A 20,255-nucleotide genomic window follows, 5' to 3' on the forward strand; every position below is an offset into this window, starting at 1 on the left:
ATGTCTGCTGGATGTTTGAACAGGACACTGTATGCTAACATGACTGCACGTGATGCTAACAGGTTAGCTTCACCAGCTGAAATGGGTGACATGTCAGTGTTGTGTTCACAGATTGTTTCAGCTGCCCCCTAGTGGGCAGAAAAAAAAATAGTTCATACAGATTAATTTTAAGGGACAGCTGTCTATTCCTGCCCTTTATTAGACAGAGAGGTAATATCATAGCTATACTCATTGATCAAATAAATATATTATAAACAACAAACGGTGATTTTCATTATTAAAGTGGCTTCCTTATATTTTTCACAGGCTTTGCTTTTGTATGAATCTCAGTATTGTATATTCAGTAAATAATTTTCTGTTTTACTATGTTTATAAATCTTTAAAAATATATAGAATTGTAAATTACTGTCATTTATTTGGCAGAAAGGTAATGTTACAGCTATATTCCTAGATTAAACAGAATACAGACAACATACTGATTTTATTATGAAATTACTTTATTATATTTGTCATAGACTATCTATCTATCTATCTATCTATCTATCTATCTATCTATCTATCTATCTATCTATCTATGTCTTTCCTCCTATTTAGGCTGTACTTTGGTCTGATGCTCAGTGTGTTATATAATTATCACTTTTGTTGTATTGCATATTATCTTAAAAAAAAAAAAAAAAAAAAAAACTCAGCTCAGTGGCTCAAAAGACTATTTGTTGTGTGTTCCAGGTGTAAATGTGTGTGTGTGGAGTGTGTGCAGAGAAAAAGAAAGAAAACATACCCTGCTTGGTGTTTGTGTGATGGGTCTTAACTGAAATTGATTTAATGGGATTTCTTTCCCCAGTTTCCAAAGTTACCATGGTATATATCTATTGCACAACTGTAATGGAGCTCTGGAGATAAAATGTTAACCTATTTTCCACAGTAATAGGAAATGGCGCCCTCTCGTGTTCCTCTGCACCAGATACCCCACTAAGTTAATGAAACCGTACAATGAACCCACACAGCGAGGACATCAACCTTCCTAATGATCCTTACAGAGGTGGTAGAGTTGAGGGTTCAATGGCACCCAGCATGGAGCCTCAAGAATTAGAAGTGCTGCATTTCCTCCCAACTGCTCCCCGCAGACAGCTTACCCTGCTGGAGAAAATAGATTTTACTGATTTTGACTGCAGTGCTGTCACGGTCCAAAATTCTTTTCTCCATAGCACTTTAGTGCTTGTTTTAATACACTAGCTGAGCACTAATACACCTTGAGTTTCTCATAGAATTTTGACCTATTGGTACATTTCACATCAAGTCTGTTTTGAGTTTGACATTATGGCTGCAACAAATGATTATTTTCATTATTTATTAATCTGTTGATCATTTTCTTGATTAAACGCTTTGTTGTTTGGTCCATAAAATGTCAATCATTGTTTCTCAAAGCCCAAGGCGACGCCCTCAATGTCTTGTTTTGTCCACAACCCCAAAGATCTTCAGTTTACTGGCAATTAATTAAATAGCTGACAATTAATTGACTAATTGTTGCAGCTCTATTTTACCTATTACACACTTTTAGGTCTACTGCTATTTAATGTTAAATTATCTTCACACACATACAAACTGTACATAGCTGAATAACATGTGTTGAGTGAATGACAGTAAAACCAGCTGTGATTTATATTTTTAATAGTTTGCTTGACAGTGTCATCAAACCGATCACACAAACAAGATTTGAAATGTTTTATTTTAATAGAATTTAGGACAACCAAATATGTAAAATAAAAAAAGAAAACCAACAGCAAAAGTGAAATTTCGTCCACTAGTTTGTTTTTTTTTTTTTTCCTTAAAAAAATATCAGCCTTTCCCCTTGTTCACAAACTGTTTCAAAACCGGACAAACAGAAATAACATGATAAATTCCGAGAAGCTGGAAGGCCATTAACATTTTGTTGGCAAATATAAATATAGTGGTTTGAACAGGGTCTCAAATAGCTCACATGGAAAGAGCGTACATACAGTTTACACGACAGTAGGACACTCGGCACTGCCTGTATCAATTTTATTAATGTAGAAAACCAGGAGCCTTATTTACTGATTTAAATCAATGTGTTTGACAAGGAAATATATACATTCAGCCAGCTCGAATAGTCTCTGGAGTATGGCGTCTGTGTTGCCCCTTCGGCCATGTTGATTGTCTATTCAGGGGCATAATTGTGAGAGTACGTGTAGTCCGAGTAGTAATCCTGTGGCCCACCCCTGCCTGCTGGGTAACCCCACGAGCAGGGTCCCCCTCCAGTCCCTCCTCCCCCCTGATCGTGTCCTCGTCCTGGCCGAGGCCAAAGTCCAACTGGTGGGGCCCCTCGCCCTCGATAGCTCCCTAAAGAACCAGGACCCATCCCACCCCGCATAGACCCATGATCCATCTGTCCAGGAACACCAGCTATACTTCCATAGCCCACCCCACACATTTGATGTGGAGGGAGCTTAGGTCTGACCACTGAGCCCCCCCTGGTGGCCACTGTGGGAATGCCCACAGCAGCTCCAAGGTTGTCAGCAGCACAATTCACCTGAGTCCTGCCCCCCTGACTGCCAGGGGTGCTGCCTCCGAGGGGCTCTCCGCTCTTAGGGAGCCCGGTGGGGTCCACTGAGCCTTGGCTGCTAGCAGTCTCACAAGTAGTGGCCCCTGCTGTCCCCCACACACCCTCCCCGGGTCCACTGAGTGTCCTGTCGTGCTGCATGGGGGCAGTTTTAGGAATGCCAGCCATGTAACCTGACTGGGTTGAGTCATTGTGGTCTGTGTAGGGGAGGGAGGAGGCGAGCGGCGAGTTCCCAGCAGCCACAGCTCCTCCAGTGTCCGAGCCGTACGTGTGCCCCAGCATCATGAGGTGAGGTGGAGGGGGAGGTTTGACCTCCAGAGGGAGGGAAGCCAGGTTGGCGAGAGGTCCTGGTGTGGCCATGATGGGAGGGGTCGGGACTGTGGCGGAGGCTGTGGCTGGGGGCCGGTATTCCTGTTCGTGGTTGCTGCTGCAGGGCGATGCGGGGTAGGCTGGGGAGGCCGCGTAGCTGGAGGACCCAGTGTAGGATGACCACGAAGCTGAAGGACACAGGAAGCTCTGGTGGGGGTTGACGGGAAAACCTCCAGGTGACAAGCTGCCAATGTCTGAAGAGCCAATACCTATCTGGTTGGAGGCTTTGAACTGAGAGATGGCTGTCTTGAGAGCGCTGTAGTCAGACAACGTTCTCTCAGGGGTGGCCTGCTGGTCTGGCAACGGAGGACGAAACTCCTCCTCTGGTGGAGGAGGCTGTGGAAGTTCGCCCTTCGTAACCTCCCGCCTCTGCTCTGAGGGATCGGATATGGTGGGCGGCTCACCATCGTCAGAGTCTAACGACATGTCCTCCTCCTCCACACACTCATCATTCACTACTGGGAGAGCAGGAGAGGGCAGAGAGACAGAAATGGAAAAGTGGAGAGGAAGATATCATCAAACAAATGTGTTACAGATGCATTAACAGCATCAAACTCTGTTGGGTAGCACAGAGATTACTGTACAGAACAAAAGGCAATTCAGCAAAGCAATTACACTACAGCAGAATGACATGAAATCCCAATTGTTTTGGTGTTTAGTCCTGCTGTTGACGCTACCCACCAGTAGAGGGCGGTGTTGGAAGCTCATTCTGATTAATGGAGCCAATCAGACTGTGGAAACCGCTCATCACATCATCAATGCTCCCTATTACTATTCCATTTCTGGAGTACTGTAGGAACATCTCAAATGGCCTCTCTGTAAAAACACATCACAACATGGAAAATTCAGTGAGCATTTTAAATTCAGTGACAATGGTCAAAACAATAGTAAACATCACTCTCTCACACATACATAAATATGTATTTATCACATCACATCAGATGTTATTGTGCTATACAACAACCAAACTACCAAACCAAAATTATGTTTAGTGATACCATTCTAGAGGAGGGTGACATATTAAAGGAAAACACGCAGTTTCATGTTTCTCTCGTCTGTAAGTAACCTTGGCATCCTTTATGACCCGGCTGAGCCGATATAAAAATTATTGAAACTATCGCTAGAGACATAACTTTGATTTCAATAAAATCTTTCTCCTTTCCTTCCTTCTGGTATATTGTTGTCTACTTCCCACTCACTCTTCCATCAGAGCAGAATATGAAGCAGAGCTTGAACAGACTAGTCTTCACTTTATTGCAAAAAGAAAATGCAATTAGGCTCTCCCTGACTTATTTTATTGCTTCATCTAAAAAGTAAACATCAGTCAGGTAGCAATTAATTATTAAAGTAACCTTAAAAACACTACATTAAAATTCTAGTTTTCAAAGATTTCCAGCACCCGAACAACCCTGGGTAAAAAAAACAAATCATATTGCAATTATTTTCACAGACACTGCGATTGTGATGTGATTCATAATTAGTGGGAATGATCATTTTTGAATCACAATTTTCATTTTAACTGAAAAAAAAGACTATTAAATTCATGAAGATGTGATATTTGTTGGGTTCTGGACCAGACAAACATGATTTCTTACTGGAGAACAAGATTTTTAGGTCAGTTCATCCCTGCAGCACAACAGTATTTCATTATAATGCTGTTTTGTCACACATTTTTACTGCGTAAAACTGCTGCTCTGAAATCTGGATATTGCACTTGGCCTTATTGCTATTTTCACAATATTTCCATCAATTGTGCAGCTTAATTTCACATAATTCTAATTATGTATCAAATGTATTCAACTATAAGACATAAATGAAACACATATGACACAAACGGCTCAACACTAACACAAGGCTGGTGAAAAGATGGACGGTGATACCTGTGAGGAAAATAAGGTGCCGCTGTTGCGTGTGGTGAGCTTGTAGCCTGATCAGACACTCCAGGTCTGGAGCTTGACGCGACGGGGTGTCACACTCGTGATACGGGAGGAATTCAACTAGGTGCTTCTTCTGATAGGCTGTGAGAAGGTTCAGCAGCCCCATGGCGTTGGTGTTTAACCTTTGAGAAAACAACAGGAGTAGATCCAGACAGTGTCGGTATATTTATTAACGGCTCAGGTCCGGCTTAAGATCATTTTGATTTGATTACTACTATTCTGGGTAAGCTCCTACTGAGATACTGACCTCCCCAGTTCTTTAAGCTTTTTCTGGGACTTGCAGTGCACCTTCCACTGCCAGGGGTGTTCAGGGGTGCTCTGCTCCTCTAAGAACTTCAGCAGCCCCTGCAAACGATCTGGACAAAACAAGCAACACAAGCTCTGCATCACGTATCATCTGACTGATATTTCCTGCATTCACACAGCTTACACACAGAAAAATAAAACTCACCCTGCGTGATAAGGTCAGGGTTGAGGACAAACTCGTCAGACACCATGAAGCCTCCAGACACAAAGAGCTCATTATAAGTGTGATTTTTGACATCGTCCAGAGAGTCGACGCCAGCAAAGCTCACTGAAGGCAACTTCTTCAAAGACACCAGAGCCGGGATCTGCAGGGTGAAAAGATGACTTTTTACAAATGAAATTCTTCTACTTTGTAAAGGTACAAATCAAGCATTTCAAGGTACCTAAACAAAAAGATTCTCCAAGCCTTTATGATCCCATCTAAATTATTAAAGCATTTGCAATTTTCTTTATGCCCACTGCAATGAGTATTTGTCACATTAGTTATTTGACCAGCTTTTCATATTAACTTTGATTGCATGTTTTGATCATGGATTTGTAATGCTTGTTCATTTCCAAAGTAAAGGATCAAGAGGACTTAAAGGACTTTAATTGATGAATATGATGTAGAGATTATTTCCCTTCAAATATTAAAAGACTTGTTTGGTTTACAAGAGTGATTGTATAGATGAAACAACAGATAATGATGAAAATCAAGCATTTTTCATATTTAGCATATTAAATGTGCATTCCTAACCTTATTTGCCAGGTAGAGTCACAGCGAGTCGTATGTTAGCCAGTTAAAATTAAGCAGGAGGAGATTTTTATTTACACTGTTTTTTTTTAATGTTATATTTTGTGGCTATGGTGGTGGAAACAGTACTGCTTTTGTCCACACTGGCCTTCAAAATTAACAAAATATGAAAGTTGCTTAAGGGATCAACAGAGGACTTATCTAGCTATAGCCTAATCAACATATATGACAATGGGATTCTTTCATTTCAAATATCAAAAGAGTTTTGGTTTCCATGAGATATTATGTAGATGAAACACCAGTTTGTTGCATTTTTCAAGCATATTCCTATCCTTGAAAACAGAACTGTTACAATAAGCATTTTCCAAACTTTTGAGACTTTACAAAACATTTAATTGCATGATACAATGTGCAATTAGGCTATTAATAGCAATAACTCAACTCAGCAACTTGACAGAGAACAATACTCTGCAGCAGATGTATGAATTCAGTGAGGATATCATCATTATTTCTGTTTGATCACTGCCTGGATCAGCTGCTGCAGAGTCATCTGAATTACAGATTGATAGAGATGAAGAGGGTGACAGGAGGTGATTGTACCTTGTGCACGTGTGCTGCGATGTCCTCGTTCTGAATGATGATGAGAAGCTTATCTAAACTGCCGCTGTTTTCCAGAAATGTCTGTGGGCTGCACTCGGTGTTGCCGAGACTTTTCAAGTACTCCTTTGTGACAGAAAGGAGAGACGTAATTGTTAGAGACAGACAGATGAATGTGTCCTCCTCTCTTACGTGTACACTGACTGACTGACAGATGCAGAAAGACCTGAGCACTGAGACGTGGAACACATAGTGACAAAGAGGAGCTAGAGGAGCGTTTCACATTCCCACAGTAGTTCTGTGTTTTCACTTGCGTGTGCCTGTGCAATGTACTGTACTACTGCAGACAGCAGCTGTGGAGGCCTTTTGGCTGCAATAAAAACAGTGATTTAAATGAAGTCTACAGATGAAGTGTGAGAAAGTGGGTGTGCAACTATGTCAAATCAGCAGAAATAGTAACAGTGTTCTGCAGGGTTCAACAAGTTAAATTAAAAGCTTTTTAAGACCATTATGAATGTTATTTAAAATCTATTTCACATACATATTAGCAAGTGTTAATTAAATACTTATATTGATTAACCTCTTAATGACACCTGCCTAGCTAATTTGTGAAATGTAAGACTTCTTGTCCTTTCCACACTTCAAGGGGGAGCATGGGTGGGCTCCAATAACTTCTGACCTGACTACTTAGTGGTTACTGGTTCCATGTTGCTTTCGGTGTTTGGGATCAATTAAATTTTTCCCCAAACACATATTTAAAAGCTGGACCGCAGAAAATCGAACATTAACATCGTACCCCAATCAATTTTCAAAACCTGTTAAAAATCATATTTAAAACATTTTAAAGCCAACACTGTGTGCTGAAATGATTTGATTCAGTGACCACAGAAAAATATTAGTGACTTTGATAAGCCAGAGGAAGTTCGACTTTACCAAAAATGCATTTTTCTTCTTGTTTCTACAGTTGAATGTTTGAGCTCACAATATAAAATGCATGTGATGATGCATGCAGAGTTTGACAGTAGAGGTATGTTTTCACCTGCAGCAGTTCAACTTATATTTCAAGATTTTGGATTTTTAATGAAGGAGAGGGAATAAATGTCTTTAAGGTTTAGCTTGTTTATCAACTAAAACCGCCAGCTCCAGCTTCTCAAATGTGAAGGTTTTGTACTTATATGTACATTGAATAATTTGGGGTTTGACCCCTCTAAATAGATAAAACAAACAAGTTCAAGATGTCACCTAGGGTCCTGAAAATTTGTGCAGAGCATTTTTCACAATCTTCTGACATTTTATTGATTTCAGAGTCTGAAACTGTGGGCCTCCCTCAGATAAAGCTTGGAAAAAGGTGCCTCCCCACTTAGTTTTCTTGCTCAGTTTCACTCAATTCTTGAATATCTATGGGGTCATGATTATCTTATTCGATCACACAGACACTCAATAATTCAGCCAAGATAGATCAAATGGATTACACCAAATGCATAAAAATGGTCGGTCTAAATGCATTCATCAGTTTCTAACTCTGGAAAAATGGTAAAATCAGTAAAATTCCCCAAAACTAATATATGTCTGGACTATTTCTTTAACCAAATAACACTCATGTAGGTTATTCTATGTGATCTCATCTTATGAACTAATGTAATAACTAATGTCATGTTTTAACCTCCCACTGTCCCACTGGACTATAAAAATCAATAAATGAACTGATAATGTGAATAAGATCACATTGGAACCTTGTGTTGTACCTTGATCTCCTTGCAGACAGTGCTCTCTTCCTCATCCCCGGAGTAGATGTAGAATTTGACTGTATTCTTGGTGACGTCCTTAAAAATCTCCACTAGGCTGCTGAAAACCTCAGGCTTTAGCTGACCGATGAGGCTGCCAGCGAGTAGGCCAGACCCACTCCCAGAAGCCCCACCTGGGTTCTGTGAGTTCTGCTCAGGAGAGTCTGCTGTGACTTGAGAGGGAGAATAGATCTCTCCCCCCAGCTCTGCTGATGGAGCGTCTGTTTTAGCCTTAGTGGACGCTGTCTCTTTGACAGCGACAATTCTACTACTGTGAGAGGAGGTGGTGCTCTTCGATAGGGAGGGCTCTGCTTTAGTTTTAGTCTGGAGGGGGGTGGGGGGTGGTGTGGTAAGATTAGATGCTGTCACTGGGGGAGGTGATAAAGTGACCTTGGAGGGAGCAGGTGGGGATGGGATCAACTTGTCCATCTTCTCACACAGTGCTTTGACATGCCCCTGAATGGGGACGGGGGAAACGTAGGGGACAACAAAGTCTGAGAAGCAGCTGTTGGGCAGCCAGCAATGGCGTGGAGGCAGCCGCGGGGGCAGCTGCGACGTGTAGCAGATGTGGTGTGTCTGCATGATGTTTTTAATGTCAGAGGTAAGACTGTGAACTTCCTGGTTGAGGATGGTGTCCAGGCTGATGGAGGGCCTGAAGGGAACTTCTTCAACGACGGGTAACGTGGGTGGTGCGGCCACCTTTGTTAGTTCCACAGCTGCAGGCGTCTTCGGCTCTGGGTGGCTCTCTGTCACTGCCACGGCCTCCGGCACCGGCGCTGTCACTGGCACCGGCTCAGACTCGGGCTCAGGCTTTGGCTCAGGAAAAGGCTGTGCTTTGTCTGCAGGAAAACAGACAAAAAACCTTGTCAAAGTGATGCCCATATCTAAAAACGCATACAAGGGAGAGACGTGTGTGTGTGTGTGTGTGTGTGTGTGTGTGTGTGTGTGTGTGTGTGTGTGTGTGTGTGTGTGTGTGTGTGTGTGTGCTGATGGCTTTGAGATACCTTCATTGTCGGGGTTAACCCAAGTCAGGTTGTCTGAGGTGTGAGCTTGGTCTGGTGGGGAGCCTGCACTGAGTGGACTACCAGGGCTGCAGTCCATGTCCTCCTAAACAGAGAAAACATCAGTGGTTATTAGTAGGTCTATGAACACATTCAAAAGGGATAGTTCAGATTATTTAATGGGGGGTTGTATCAGTTACTTATCAACAGTCAGTGTATTACTTACAGTAGATGGTGGTCGACACACCCCCATTTTGGAGAAACAGAGAGGAATACCACCACAGAAGCTAAACAATGTACTGCTGTGGACAGGATCTGCAACAAAACGTATTTAGCCACTTAGAAAAGGCACAGTTAAAAAAAACCTACGAAACCAATATCAGCGTAAGGTTCATTTAGAGTATTTTCACTGCTTTACTTTGCCATTAGACAGCCTTTTCTGATGGGAAACCACTGTATAAGCCAAATATCGCAGTCTCCAAACCAACCAAACTCCATGAATAAAATTAACAATCTTACCTCTCAAAGCAGGGCAGTTACTGTTCAACTGATCTGTTAATTTGTGTTATTGTGTGACTTTGGTGAATCCAAACTATCCTTTTAAAAACACTGAAGTCAAACAATAACAGACTGACAGATTGAGGCAGCTGCAGACCAGCAACTCCCATTCTCCACGGTAAAATTAGTGATTTTAATCATGGAGTTTGGTTGGTTTGGAGAGAGCAACATTAGGCGTATATAACAGTGGTTTCCCAACTGAAAAGGCTCTTTGCTGGCAAAGTAAAGCAGTGAAAATATCCTAAATATCACACACAGTGAACTGATATTGATTGTTTTAGGTGCACCTTTTTTAAGTGGCTAAAACATATTTTGTTGCTGACCATATCCACAGGAGTACATTGCTTATCTTCCCCTCCGGTACTCCTCTCTGCTTCTTCAAACTAGAGGTGTGCTGACCGCAATCAAGTACCTCAAACAACTCCACATTAAAAAAACGCAACTATGGCTTTATTGCATGTTTTGCATATTTGAAGATAACAGCCCCAGAGTCACCTGTTCATATCTCACCTCTGTGTAGTTTGTTTGTGACGCAGGCTCATTTTGTTTCCTAAGATCTGGGTCAGTGATGGCTTGTTCCACCCTTCCTGAACCCGTTGACGATTCACCGTGGTTTGGCTGCATCGAACCCTGAGCCATGGCTTTGTTGAGAGTGGCCAAGAGGATCTTGAGAAAGCGTTGGGTCTCGTTGACTGCAGAGGCGTTGGCATTGCCATGGTGAGCCCTCAGGTCAGTGTCATAGATGCCCATGCTTTCCATCACTGCAGTCAAATTGTCGCTCTGTCCACTCTCGTCTCCAAGCTCATCTGCTGGGGCTCCTAGCGGGACACACACACAATTAATTAGAGACATGGGCTAAATTTGGCATATTAGTGTACTGGAATATCCTGAGCTCCTTCAAAAGCGAATTACATACAGAATGTGAAGAAAGATATGTATTACTGCAAATTTGCCAACTAACAAGTTAAAAAAATGATTTAAGGCAGAGACTTAATCAGTGAAACTACGTTACTGCAGAGATAAGTGCACTAAAACCTGAACAAAATCTAACTCTCTACAATATATGATGGCAACTGATGCACTGGCACACAAATACGAACAGCTATATGCAGTAACAATAAAAATGCACCCATAGTTACATGAAAGGGTTTAAAAATGCAAACAATCATAAAGTAATTTAATTTTGATGTAGGCCAATACACTCGCCGCTTGTAAAGCACTGATGGGCAGTAATGGTTTTTATATGCAGTGTAATTACCGAGAACTGATCAGACTGTGTTGTGAAACTAATACAATATTCATTCTTTCAGAGGAATTGACTTCGGAGGCAGCAGGTGGAAATTCTCACAAAACAAAAATTAAACAATTTAAATCACAGACAGCTGCAGCTCCCCTCACCTCTGCTAGGCTCCCCGTTGCTCACTGGATCTGTGCGTTGGTGTTTGTTCACACCCCCCCTCTCATCTCCTTCGAACTTTCTCTTTAGACTGTTGGCGTCCCACGAACCATCCTCGCCCCTTTCCTTCCCAGGATCCTTCACTAGTGCTTTTTTATGGAGCTGTATCAGCTTAAGCAGCTGCTTCATCTTGTCTTTATCATACTCGTTCTGCGACAGCCGCAGCCTCTGAGGGGGCTGAGCCTGAGGGTCAATGTGGGACTTGTGCTGTAACTGTGCCCCATTAGAATGGGCTAGCCCCGCCCTCTGTCTACTGCTGTCTGAGGGCGGCTTCTCCTGTGCCGGCCTCTCTGTAGGCGGCCTCTCCTGAGGAAGTCTTTCTGAGGGTCTGTCCACCCTGTCTGAGCCCCTGTCCGAGCCGCCCCAGTCAGAAACGGGGCTGTATTCCACTGGGGCCGGGGCAGGTGTGGGTACGGGGTTCCGTATCCTTTCAATGATGTCCTTCGCCTTGTTCAGAGGTAAAATGTAATTGGCGGGGTTGTGGACGTAAGTACGCAGCACAGAATCCATGTTATATTTGGGTCTGGGCACCGGGAGTGGGTTGGTCCTCTCGTCCACGTTATGTTTGTAGATGGGCAGAATGAACGGCCGCACCGTGCCCTGATCCATTCGACTTAGATATTCGGTGGCCTGACGCTCCACCCCAGAGCTCAGGTCCTTGCCTGGGTTTGGGCGCAGCTTGAACAAGGCGTAGTGCAGAGCAGGGATGAAGGGCTCCATGGGGGCCAGGATAACAGGCTGAGGCTCCATTGACAGTGGCTCCGGCTCAAACAGTCTTGATGCTACAAGTGAGAACACATATGTGAGTGTCATATTTAAGAATGTCTATCTTAAGCTTGGGCAATAAAAGAATAAACACTTCATTGATAGCAATAAAAAATGTTCAATCATTTCACTTACATGCATTAAATGCAAACCACTTGAAAGCACATAATGAATACGGTCTGGCTCATAAATAGCATATCATAACCCTTGCCAATGGACACACAAACAGTAGAGATGCATTAATTGCAGTTTTCTTGGCCAATTCCAACTTCTAATTTTTTTAAACTCTGGTCTGATGATTCAGATTTCCTGTTTTTTTCTAAGGTCTCTAACTGACAGCATATGCAAACATTTTTGTACCTTTTCCTTTGTTCTTTCTCCCTCTCACCTTTCATCTGCTGTATTTTCTAACATTTCCATGCCTCCTCGATGCATGCCCTCTGCTCTATTTCTCCCCCTCTTGTCTTTATCCTGTTCTTGGAATCTATCATTCCTCTTAATGCCAGCAACATGCTAGCATGTGTGTGTGTGTGTGTGTATGTGAGTGCTGCTGTGATTAGTACCTTTGAATATGGCTGTGTCTTTACTGTCTGTCGCTGTGTACATTTCTATATTTATCCTTAATGCCTGCCACGGTCGGGCTCTCCTTGAAATCAGATGAAACAAGCCTGTGTTTACATCTTCCCAGGCAATGTTACACTGAGTAGGATGTTAGCCAGTTAAAAGTAAGCAGGAGGAGACTTTCATCTAGATAATTTTATTTTTGGTGGTATATTTTGTGATTATGGTCCACAGTGCCATCCAAAATCAACAAAATATGATAGTTCCTTGTAGTAGCTTTAAATTCAAAGTAAGGCATTTTAAATTCAAAATAAAGTGGTTATATTCAACCATTTTCTCCTGGTCTTTATTAAAAACAGGTCATTAACAATGATTACTTATCAATAGACCGAATTGAAACATTTTATAGCGATAAATTTTTGAGCTATACCGTCCCTTCCTTGTCTATCTGCACTATTATATCTTCAGAGAGAAGCTTAACGACAGCCAAAAGAGGAGTCACAATTATAACATGGAAGCCTCAACTCCATTTTTGATGTGCTTTACTTTTTTAAAAGGAGTGTTCAGTAGGTAGATGAGAGAAAGATCTTTGTAATATCTCTGTCTGTTTGAAAATAAAACATTCCAGTTGGGAGCTTCATGCCGCTGCCACCACTGGGAACCAGTCAGAAAAAGAGATGGATAGATAGTGAATAATACTCACAATACTTGACAACCATCCTTGACTCCTGAAAGATGAATAATGCTTGCAGGTTTTTCTCAACCCGCCCCCGCCGCTCTAGAAAACAAACAGCAACTTTTTTTTCAAGCTGAACCTTCGCCCAAGGGAACAAGTAGGTGTTCAACTGACACAACAGAGAATTATGAGAGGAGAGTAAAAAGCTTTTTGGCACCTTTGGACTCAACCATTTGAGCAGAGGACAGCAGGAAGAGAAAGCCCCTGTCAAACAAGGACTTCACCAGCACCTGAATAAGAAGAGCAGACACTGCACTGAGAAAACACCATGGTGTTCATATCATATAATGTGAGCAGTCATAATGCCAGTCTGCTGCAGGACAGGTTTGCATTTAACCCTTGTGTATATGTGTACTACAGTGACAGCTTTATTATATTTGTTTCTAGTTGCTGAAAAAAAATAAACAAGTACAGAATGACAGGCCGACAGATGTTTTCCCTCCACTTTTTTCTTTTACATAGGACTAAATCTACCTTAATGACATAAGATGATTATGCATAAATGCACTGTGTGACAACCTTACTATGTCTTCTTCTTTCTAAGATTTTGAAACAAAGGAGGATTTTGTATGAACTGGACAACCAAAACCTTTGAATTCAGTTGAGCAATGACATACTGTGATTCAGTGAACTGATTTGTATCTTTCGGGTTATTTTCTAGCATGAGAACCTGACAGCAGCTACAGGGTGACTCACCATCCTGTCCCTCTCCAGTTTGTTGACCAGCGCTGCCAAGCTGCCGCTGGTTGGTTTGCCTTTTCCATCCACCACCTCAAACAGGCTGCAGGACATCCCACACTTCATCACTGCAGACAGAGAAAAACAAGTTGGAACACAAAGCAGACCTATAGTTTTTATACGCTCCGTTTTATGTGAAAAATAATGCAAACACTTTGTTTAGAACTTGGAAAGTCCTAAAAGTTGCTCAGCTCTGTACTCACTGACCTCGAGTTCTATCTTCTATCATGATTTGCTATTATTTGACAAACATACATTTGTGATGCGCTTTGTATTGCAAATCTTGTATGTTCTTCTTGTACAGCTTTGTATTATGTTATAATTTCTTATAATTTCTTGATGCTGCTTCTTTGAACAAAGAAGCAGCATCAATCTGTGAAATTCATGCATCAATCTGTGAAATTTATGTTTCAAACTGTGCATGACCACATTTAAATAAATAGAAAAAAAAAATAACTTCAATGGATTTACTAAAATAAGCATTTTTTTAATTACGAGATATACATGAGTGGTTCAGACTGACCTTCCCGTGATGCGCTGTAGGTGTCCCAAGAAAAGAGCACAGAGGGAATCTTTCGCTTCACCTGCTCCAGCTGCATGCCCCGACTCACCTCCAGCTTCTCAGGCCTGCGGAGAAGCACATGGACATTTATCAGAAATCAAACCATTACAGGACCAAAATAGTGTCTCCATGTTGCACAAGTAAATTCTAACTTCCTCTTCTCACCCAAGCGATATGTGGTGTTGGAAATTTTTATGAGGCATACAGTATTTTTAATGATCAACAGCAAATTCTAGTAGCACCCTGGATGTTTTCCAGAAATGCACTAAATTAAATAAGAAGCTAAAGCTTTACTCACAGTTTGAAAGGAAGGTAGGGGCGTGAGGAGGACCGTAAACAGATTGGAAATAACTCCTGGCCTTTGTTCACTAGTGGACCACTCCACACAGTGTAGCAGCTTTTCCCTGCAATGGTGTCAAGAGCAGAGGTCAAAAGTCAAACACGATACAAAGATAAGTCAGGGCTCATAACCTTTCATAATTGCTGATTTGCTAAAGAAGTGATACATTTTTTTCATACATAGTCTTTTAGCTATATATTTGTTATATTATAATAGCTGTTGTATTTTAATGTCCTGTTGTTTTGTCTTTTTAATCCATTTTATCTTTAGCTTTTATTTAATTTCTATTACAGTCTCTGTCTTATTATCGGCTTCTCAGTCATCTATGAAGGACTTTGAACTGCACTAACCTGTATGAAAGGTGCTATGCAAGTAAAGTTTGATTGATTTAGAAATGTTTGAAAAATATGTTCAAAATAATGTGGATCATTTTGGGGGTGCAGCACTTAAAACACACTCCTCTGTAACCAACTAGCAGTGAGCAAGTCAATCAAAGTGCTTAAGTTACATCTTAGGCAGTTAGTCAAAGAAGTAGTTTTCTGCTCCTTGTGTGACATGGCCTTCATACATATTCCAGTTTATACAGGACACTAATTCAAGACAACACATAAAGGCTTATACCTTTCATTAAATAAAAATATAAGAGAACTGAAAAAAAATTACCTCTACTTCCTTCAGGGGAAATAGTGTTAAACCTGTTAAAGAGAAGAAAAAAAGCGTGGAGATGTTACCCATGTCTTGCAAAACTCCCAAAACATCTGAAAACACCCGCTGAGTTTCACCATTTCCTGCAGGAATACGTACCTGTGTGCAGTCATAGGAGTCGCTGCAGCTTCCTTGCCTCTGTACTGAAAGGAAACCACAGCGTAGGGGCAGACGTGTCTGGGCCGTGCCTTGATCTCATCAAATGCAAACTCGAAAAAATATTGCTAAAAGACGACAAGAGAGACACATGGAAAGTTAGAAATCCTCTCCAAGATGTAAATGAACTTAAAACATTATTTCATAATACATACAACTAGTGAATGAAAAATAACAAATGTTTACCTGTGTGAGCTCAAAAGCCCGGTAAGACAGCAGAGACGTGACCCGATTGGCACTTTTGGACAAGTGACAGTCAAACTTGGGCGTAGCTTCTATAGCATTCTTCGGCGTGTTCTCATAGATGTGCTTTATTCGGCCCTGAGAAACAAAACATACTGGTGAGCTTTAAGTCCCACAAGAATAAGAAATCTGTCAACACCACAAAATGAAAATAGAACAGTAGACATACCCTCATAACTTTAAAAATTATCAGGTCTCCAGACGCACCAACTTCGAGCGGGTTGATTTGCAACAAATCAGAATATTTGGACAGATAAACACCTGCAATTAAAAAAGAAATGCATTAGAAGAGAAGTATTATAATCATACTTTACTTCAGTATCATTTTACACTCTACAAAAAAAAAAAAAACAGTCAACTGTGTCAATGACTTTTTATATTTTGAGGAGAACTCCAGACAAAACTTTCATTCCTTGAGTGTGTAGTCAGCCATAAACCAACATGTAAGTGACATATCACTACATATATCAGAGTCATTTCCAGCTGCTGATAGGGCATACATATTAGCTGTCTTCAGTTGTAACTTTATCAGGTCAAAATGCTTATGAATAACAAAGATATTATGTTTCAAAATAAAATCTATGTTGCCACAATTCTCAAAATATTGTAATTGAGATCAGAAATACAAAAACCATCATTCCATCTACTACAATAAAGTCTCCTCAACAGCAACATGCAAGAGAAGGGCTGCACAATAAGGTGCAAGCAAGCCAAGGCATCTCTGCATCACTACAGTACTTTATTAGAATGCTGTTTGTCAACACATTATTTCTTTATCAAAATAATGCAGCTTCTGCTATTTGGATATTGCACTTGGCCATATCGCAATTTCACTAATATTTAATTTAACTGTGCAGCCCTATACAAGACACTGACTTACCCACTGATGGATTTCCTAGTGTTGTAATCCTAGAGTGTCCAACCGACAGACCCTTCTCGCAGATCCACTGGAGCTGGACGCACATGAGGACATACAAAGCTCAGAATCATGTTCAAAAAACAAAAAAGGGGTATCATGCTTTAGAACTTGTCCAGCATCTGTACCTTGGATTTGTCCGGATAAAGAAAGCAGTAGGACTCAATCAGTTCTTGTTCTGTCCGCCCCTCCTGCTTCATTTCTCTCCTCTTCTCGATAAACTGGCACACAAAAAGAGGAGACCGCAAATGAGACACAGCAGTCTGAGCTTCACAAACTCTTACCGGTAGAACATGTAAAAAAGGGAAAAATATAGCTTGCACATTAGATAATGGTCCCATGAAAATTTTGGGAACATTATCTGGTGTACAGACTGTTTTTCCTTTTTTGATATGTACTTCTGTCCAGCACCTAATAGTTCCCACATTTGGATGTGCATGCTTTTGTAAACATTTTCAGACAGAATGTGCAACTTTGAAGGCTGCAACCAACCTCCTTCTCCAGCAGCTCGTTGTGTATGAGCCTGGCCTTGCAGTAGGAGAAGGTTCCTCGTGACGATGCGTCTAAGTAAAACGAGGAGATGATCTTCACAAGGTCCTCCAACTCTCGGCTGTCAGGGGGCAGAAACTGGTACAAGCCTGCACACACAGAAGTGAATCGGTGGATTAGCATATAGCATCTGCAGGCAGAGACCCGAGTGCATGATGTGCAGAGGAGGATCAGTACAAAAAGTAGCACACCACAACAAAACTTTTAGTCAAACTGCAGAAGACAAAAACATCATCAAGCTGACTATCTTCTTCTCTCATTTATAGCGTGTCATGGATGAATATAGAAGGGCTGAAGTATATGCATCTTTCTTACATGAGAAGAGTCGCAGTGAGTAGTCTATTAATTGATTATTAAATTTATTGCTATTTTATCAATCGAGTCATTTTTCAGAAAAATGTCCATGTTCTGATTTCAGCTTCTCAGAGGTGGATATTTTTGAGGTTCATTCATCCTCTACAACAGTTAACTGAATATATTTGGGTTGTGGACAAAACAGGACATTTGAGGATAGTGATCATCTTTTTTTCCCTTTTTCTGACACTGTACTGACCAAACAACTACCTGATTAATAAAAAAAGGAGATCAACAGATGAACTGACTGAAAATTCTAATTAGTTGCAGCCCTAGAGGATACACATGTCCTGTGTTTACACTTCAGCTCAATATTTCAGTCACATGTTCTCATATAAGAGACACTGGGTACAAGATGAAGCGATGTGAACTGAGCAACAGCTCTTTGTGTATGTTTGGTACAGCTAACAGGGGTTATAATGAAACAGCAGCATCCTTTGCTAAATTTGTTTCTCGTTTGCAAAAGCCAGCTTATCATAACAGGTTGCTAAATTGTGCTTTAGAAGTTACTCCAAATGGAAAAACACAGGACAACAATAGTAACTAGGAATGCCTTACATCAACAAACTGCTGCACAGGTGCCTACACCTGGCTGTGTTTACATTAGGTTTATCATGTCAATCCAAACGCACGCAAAGACGTGAAACAACCACTAACTGACTGCTAGGTAGAGCATCATCAGCCTCAAGCTGTGGGGTAACAAGTAGTGTAATACTGATACACTTGACTAGTGTGATATTATGTTTCGTGATACTGTATTGATTATCAAAACACTGTGTTGTGATATTATGACACATGCAAAAAATAGTGGCAGTGGTACATTTTATGCCGTGTTAATCCCCTGACTGCCAAACAGCAGTGATATTATCAATCTTCACTGTTCTGATTGCAGTCATACACAGTCATAGTAACAAGTAACAAGCATCCCTCATGTGAGGCAAAAGAATGAAGACTGGAGACATGCCAGTGGAGTGCACACACAGTCAAGTGTCTCCAACAGGTGGTAGGTTTTCAATCTGGGCACATAAGACACTTTATACATTACATATGCAACCTGCTGAGGGAGACCAAACACTGCAAGCATGGCTGCTTATAAGAGGCTCTAAACAAGTCCAGGAACTTCAGCTAAATTTTGCATATATACAAATAACTGATGTATCACAAGATCCATCTAGTACTTAGTGAAGGACACTACCACCTTTTGCAACATGATGGGGAGTATGCATGGGGATTATTGCACTTATTATTATATTATTATTACTGAGGAGCATTGAGGTGAGGTGTAAATGGGATGCTCTGGAATGCCAGTGACATCAAGCTGGGACAAGGGGGTGGGCAGCCCTGCTTAGATTTCACTATAAGTGTCATCATGGTGGTGTGAAAACATTTTAAATAGAGGGGTGGGGTGAATAAATCCATGCCCTTCACTGAGGTCAATGAAGACACCCACATGTTGTCAGGTGATGGCTGCAACACACTCATGACACCAGCAGCAGCATTATTCAATCAGACTATGGGTCTCATGAAAAAGGTGCAGAAACCAAACAAGGTGGGCTTTGAAATGGGCAGTCCTCACTCACAGTGCAGCTTTCAGGCGCCTTCACAGGAACTCAACTGTACGTTAGCTGCTTCTCACTGGACAACTTGGACACCTGAGCCGGATTACCACAGCTATGTCTGCTAAAACAACTCACGCCGCATCAACCAGCACTATCCGTGTGCTTAAAGTGCGTGACGCTAATTCAGTTTAAACCTGCAATGCTGGTGAATAATTTGTCAAAAGTCGTTAAACTAGCGAGCAGAGCTAGCTAGCTAACAGGCTAGCAACATGCAGCAGCAGAATTATGAAAGACAGGACAGGCTCTGTTCAAAATTGCAGCGATATGGCACCACCTTTCCGTTCTTTTATCTTCCTCGGGATTTGGAAATTTCTCCGTGGCAGCTCCTCGCTCGGTCTCTGGCCTGACAGAGGAGAGCTGCTAAAGCTCCGGGCGTCCGCCTGCACGCTCCTCCGCCGCTCAGGGGCTTCTTGTTCGGGCATTACACTGTCTCCACATCCAGGCTGATCGCCATTTTGGTTGGCTGTGGCCGAGGTGGCGGCTGAATTCTTCGGGGGTTCGCCGCCCTCCGGCTGGAGATCGTCCGTCTCGGCACATTCTGAGTCCCTCTTCCCCACCGCGCTGGGGTTCAGGGCCATTTTCGGGCACCGTGCACGTAATACGGACTATGTAGCTGTAACGATTACGGCGCCGCTTCACACACACACTCTCCTCCTCACCCAGCCTCCGCCATTGTGAAAATGACGTACACG

The 20,255-nt window shown here is 41.8% G+C and overlaps 1 protein-coding gene across 2 annotated transcripts; it reads right to left on the bottom strand.

Annotated features, from left to right (window-relative positions):
* Positions 1-1,652: 1,652 nt before the first annotated feature.
* tasorb (transcription activation suppressor b) lies at positions 1,653-20,255 on the bottom strand. 2 transcript variants are annotated; one of them, XM_084720902.1, is made up of 23 exons: positions 19,838-20,255; positions 17,534-17,679; positions 17,170-17,262; positions 17,006-17,078; positions 16,295-16,386; positions 16,069-16,203; positions 15,826-15,950; positions 15,685-15,716; positions 14,980-15,085; positions 14,643-14,746; positions 14,078-14,187; positions 13,539-13,611; positions 13,349-13,423; positions 11,262-12,101; positions 10,374-10,681; positions 9,309-9,411; positions 8,266-9,143; positions 6,524-6,646; positions 5,336-5,495; positions 5,132-5,240; positions 4,828-5,006; positions 3,629-3,763; positions 1,653-3,402 (listed from the first exon to the last, which is right to left on the bottom strand). In XM_084720902.1, the coding sequence occupies exons 1-23, from the start codon at positions 20,139-20,141 to the stop codon at positions 2,177-2,179; spliced, it is 5,529 nt and encodes a 1,842-aa protein (XP_084577028.1). In that variant the 5' UTR covers positions 20,142-20,255; the 3' UTR covers positions 1,653-2,176. The 2 variants fall into 2 exon arrangements, with proteins under 2 accessions (XP_084577028.1, XP_084577027.1); XM_084720901.1 differs by having other exon boundaries at positions 1,653-3,405.

The sequence above is a fragment of the Lutjanus erythropterus genome, chromosome 6 (genome assembly GCF_056507025.1).
Source record: "Lutjanus erythropterus isolate fLutEry1 chromosome 6, fLutEry1.hap2, whole genome shotgun sequence".
NCBI classification, from domain to species: domain Eukaryota; kingdom Metazoa; phylum Chordata; class Actinopteri; order Lutjaniformes; family Lutjanidae; genus Lutjanus; species Lutjanus erythropterus.

What these genes read in the sequence shown, in the direction of transcription:
- tasorb (XM_084720901.1), bottom strand. Translation starts at nt 20,141, where the DNA reads ATGGCCCTGAACCCCAGCGCGGTGGGGAAGAGGGACTCAGAATGTGCC. An exon ending in AAGGATGGTTGTCAAGTATT is followed by an intron (nt 12,102 to 13,348) that starts GTGAGTATTATT and finishes TCTCACTTGTAG; the next exon opens with CATCAAGACTGTTTGAGCCG. An exon ending in CCCTGACCTTATCACGCAGG is followed by an intron (nt 5,241 to 5,335) that starts GTGAGTTTTATT and finishes TGTTTTGTCCAG; the next exon opens with ATCGTTTGCAGGGGCTGCTG.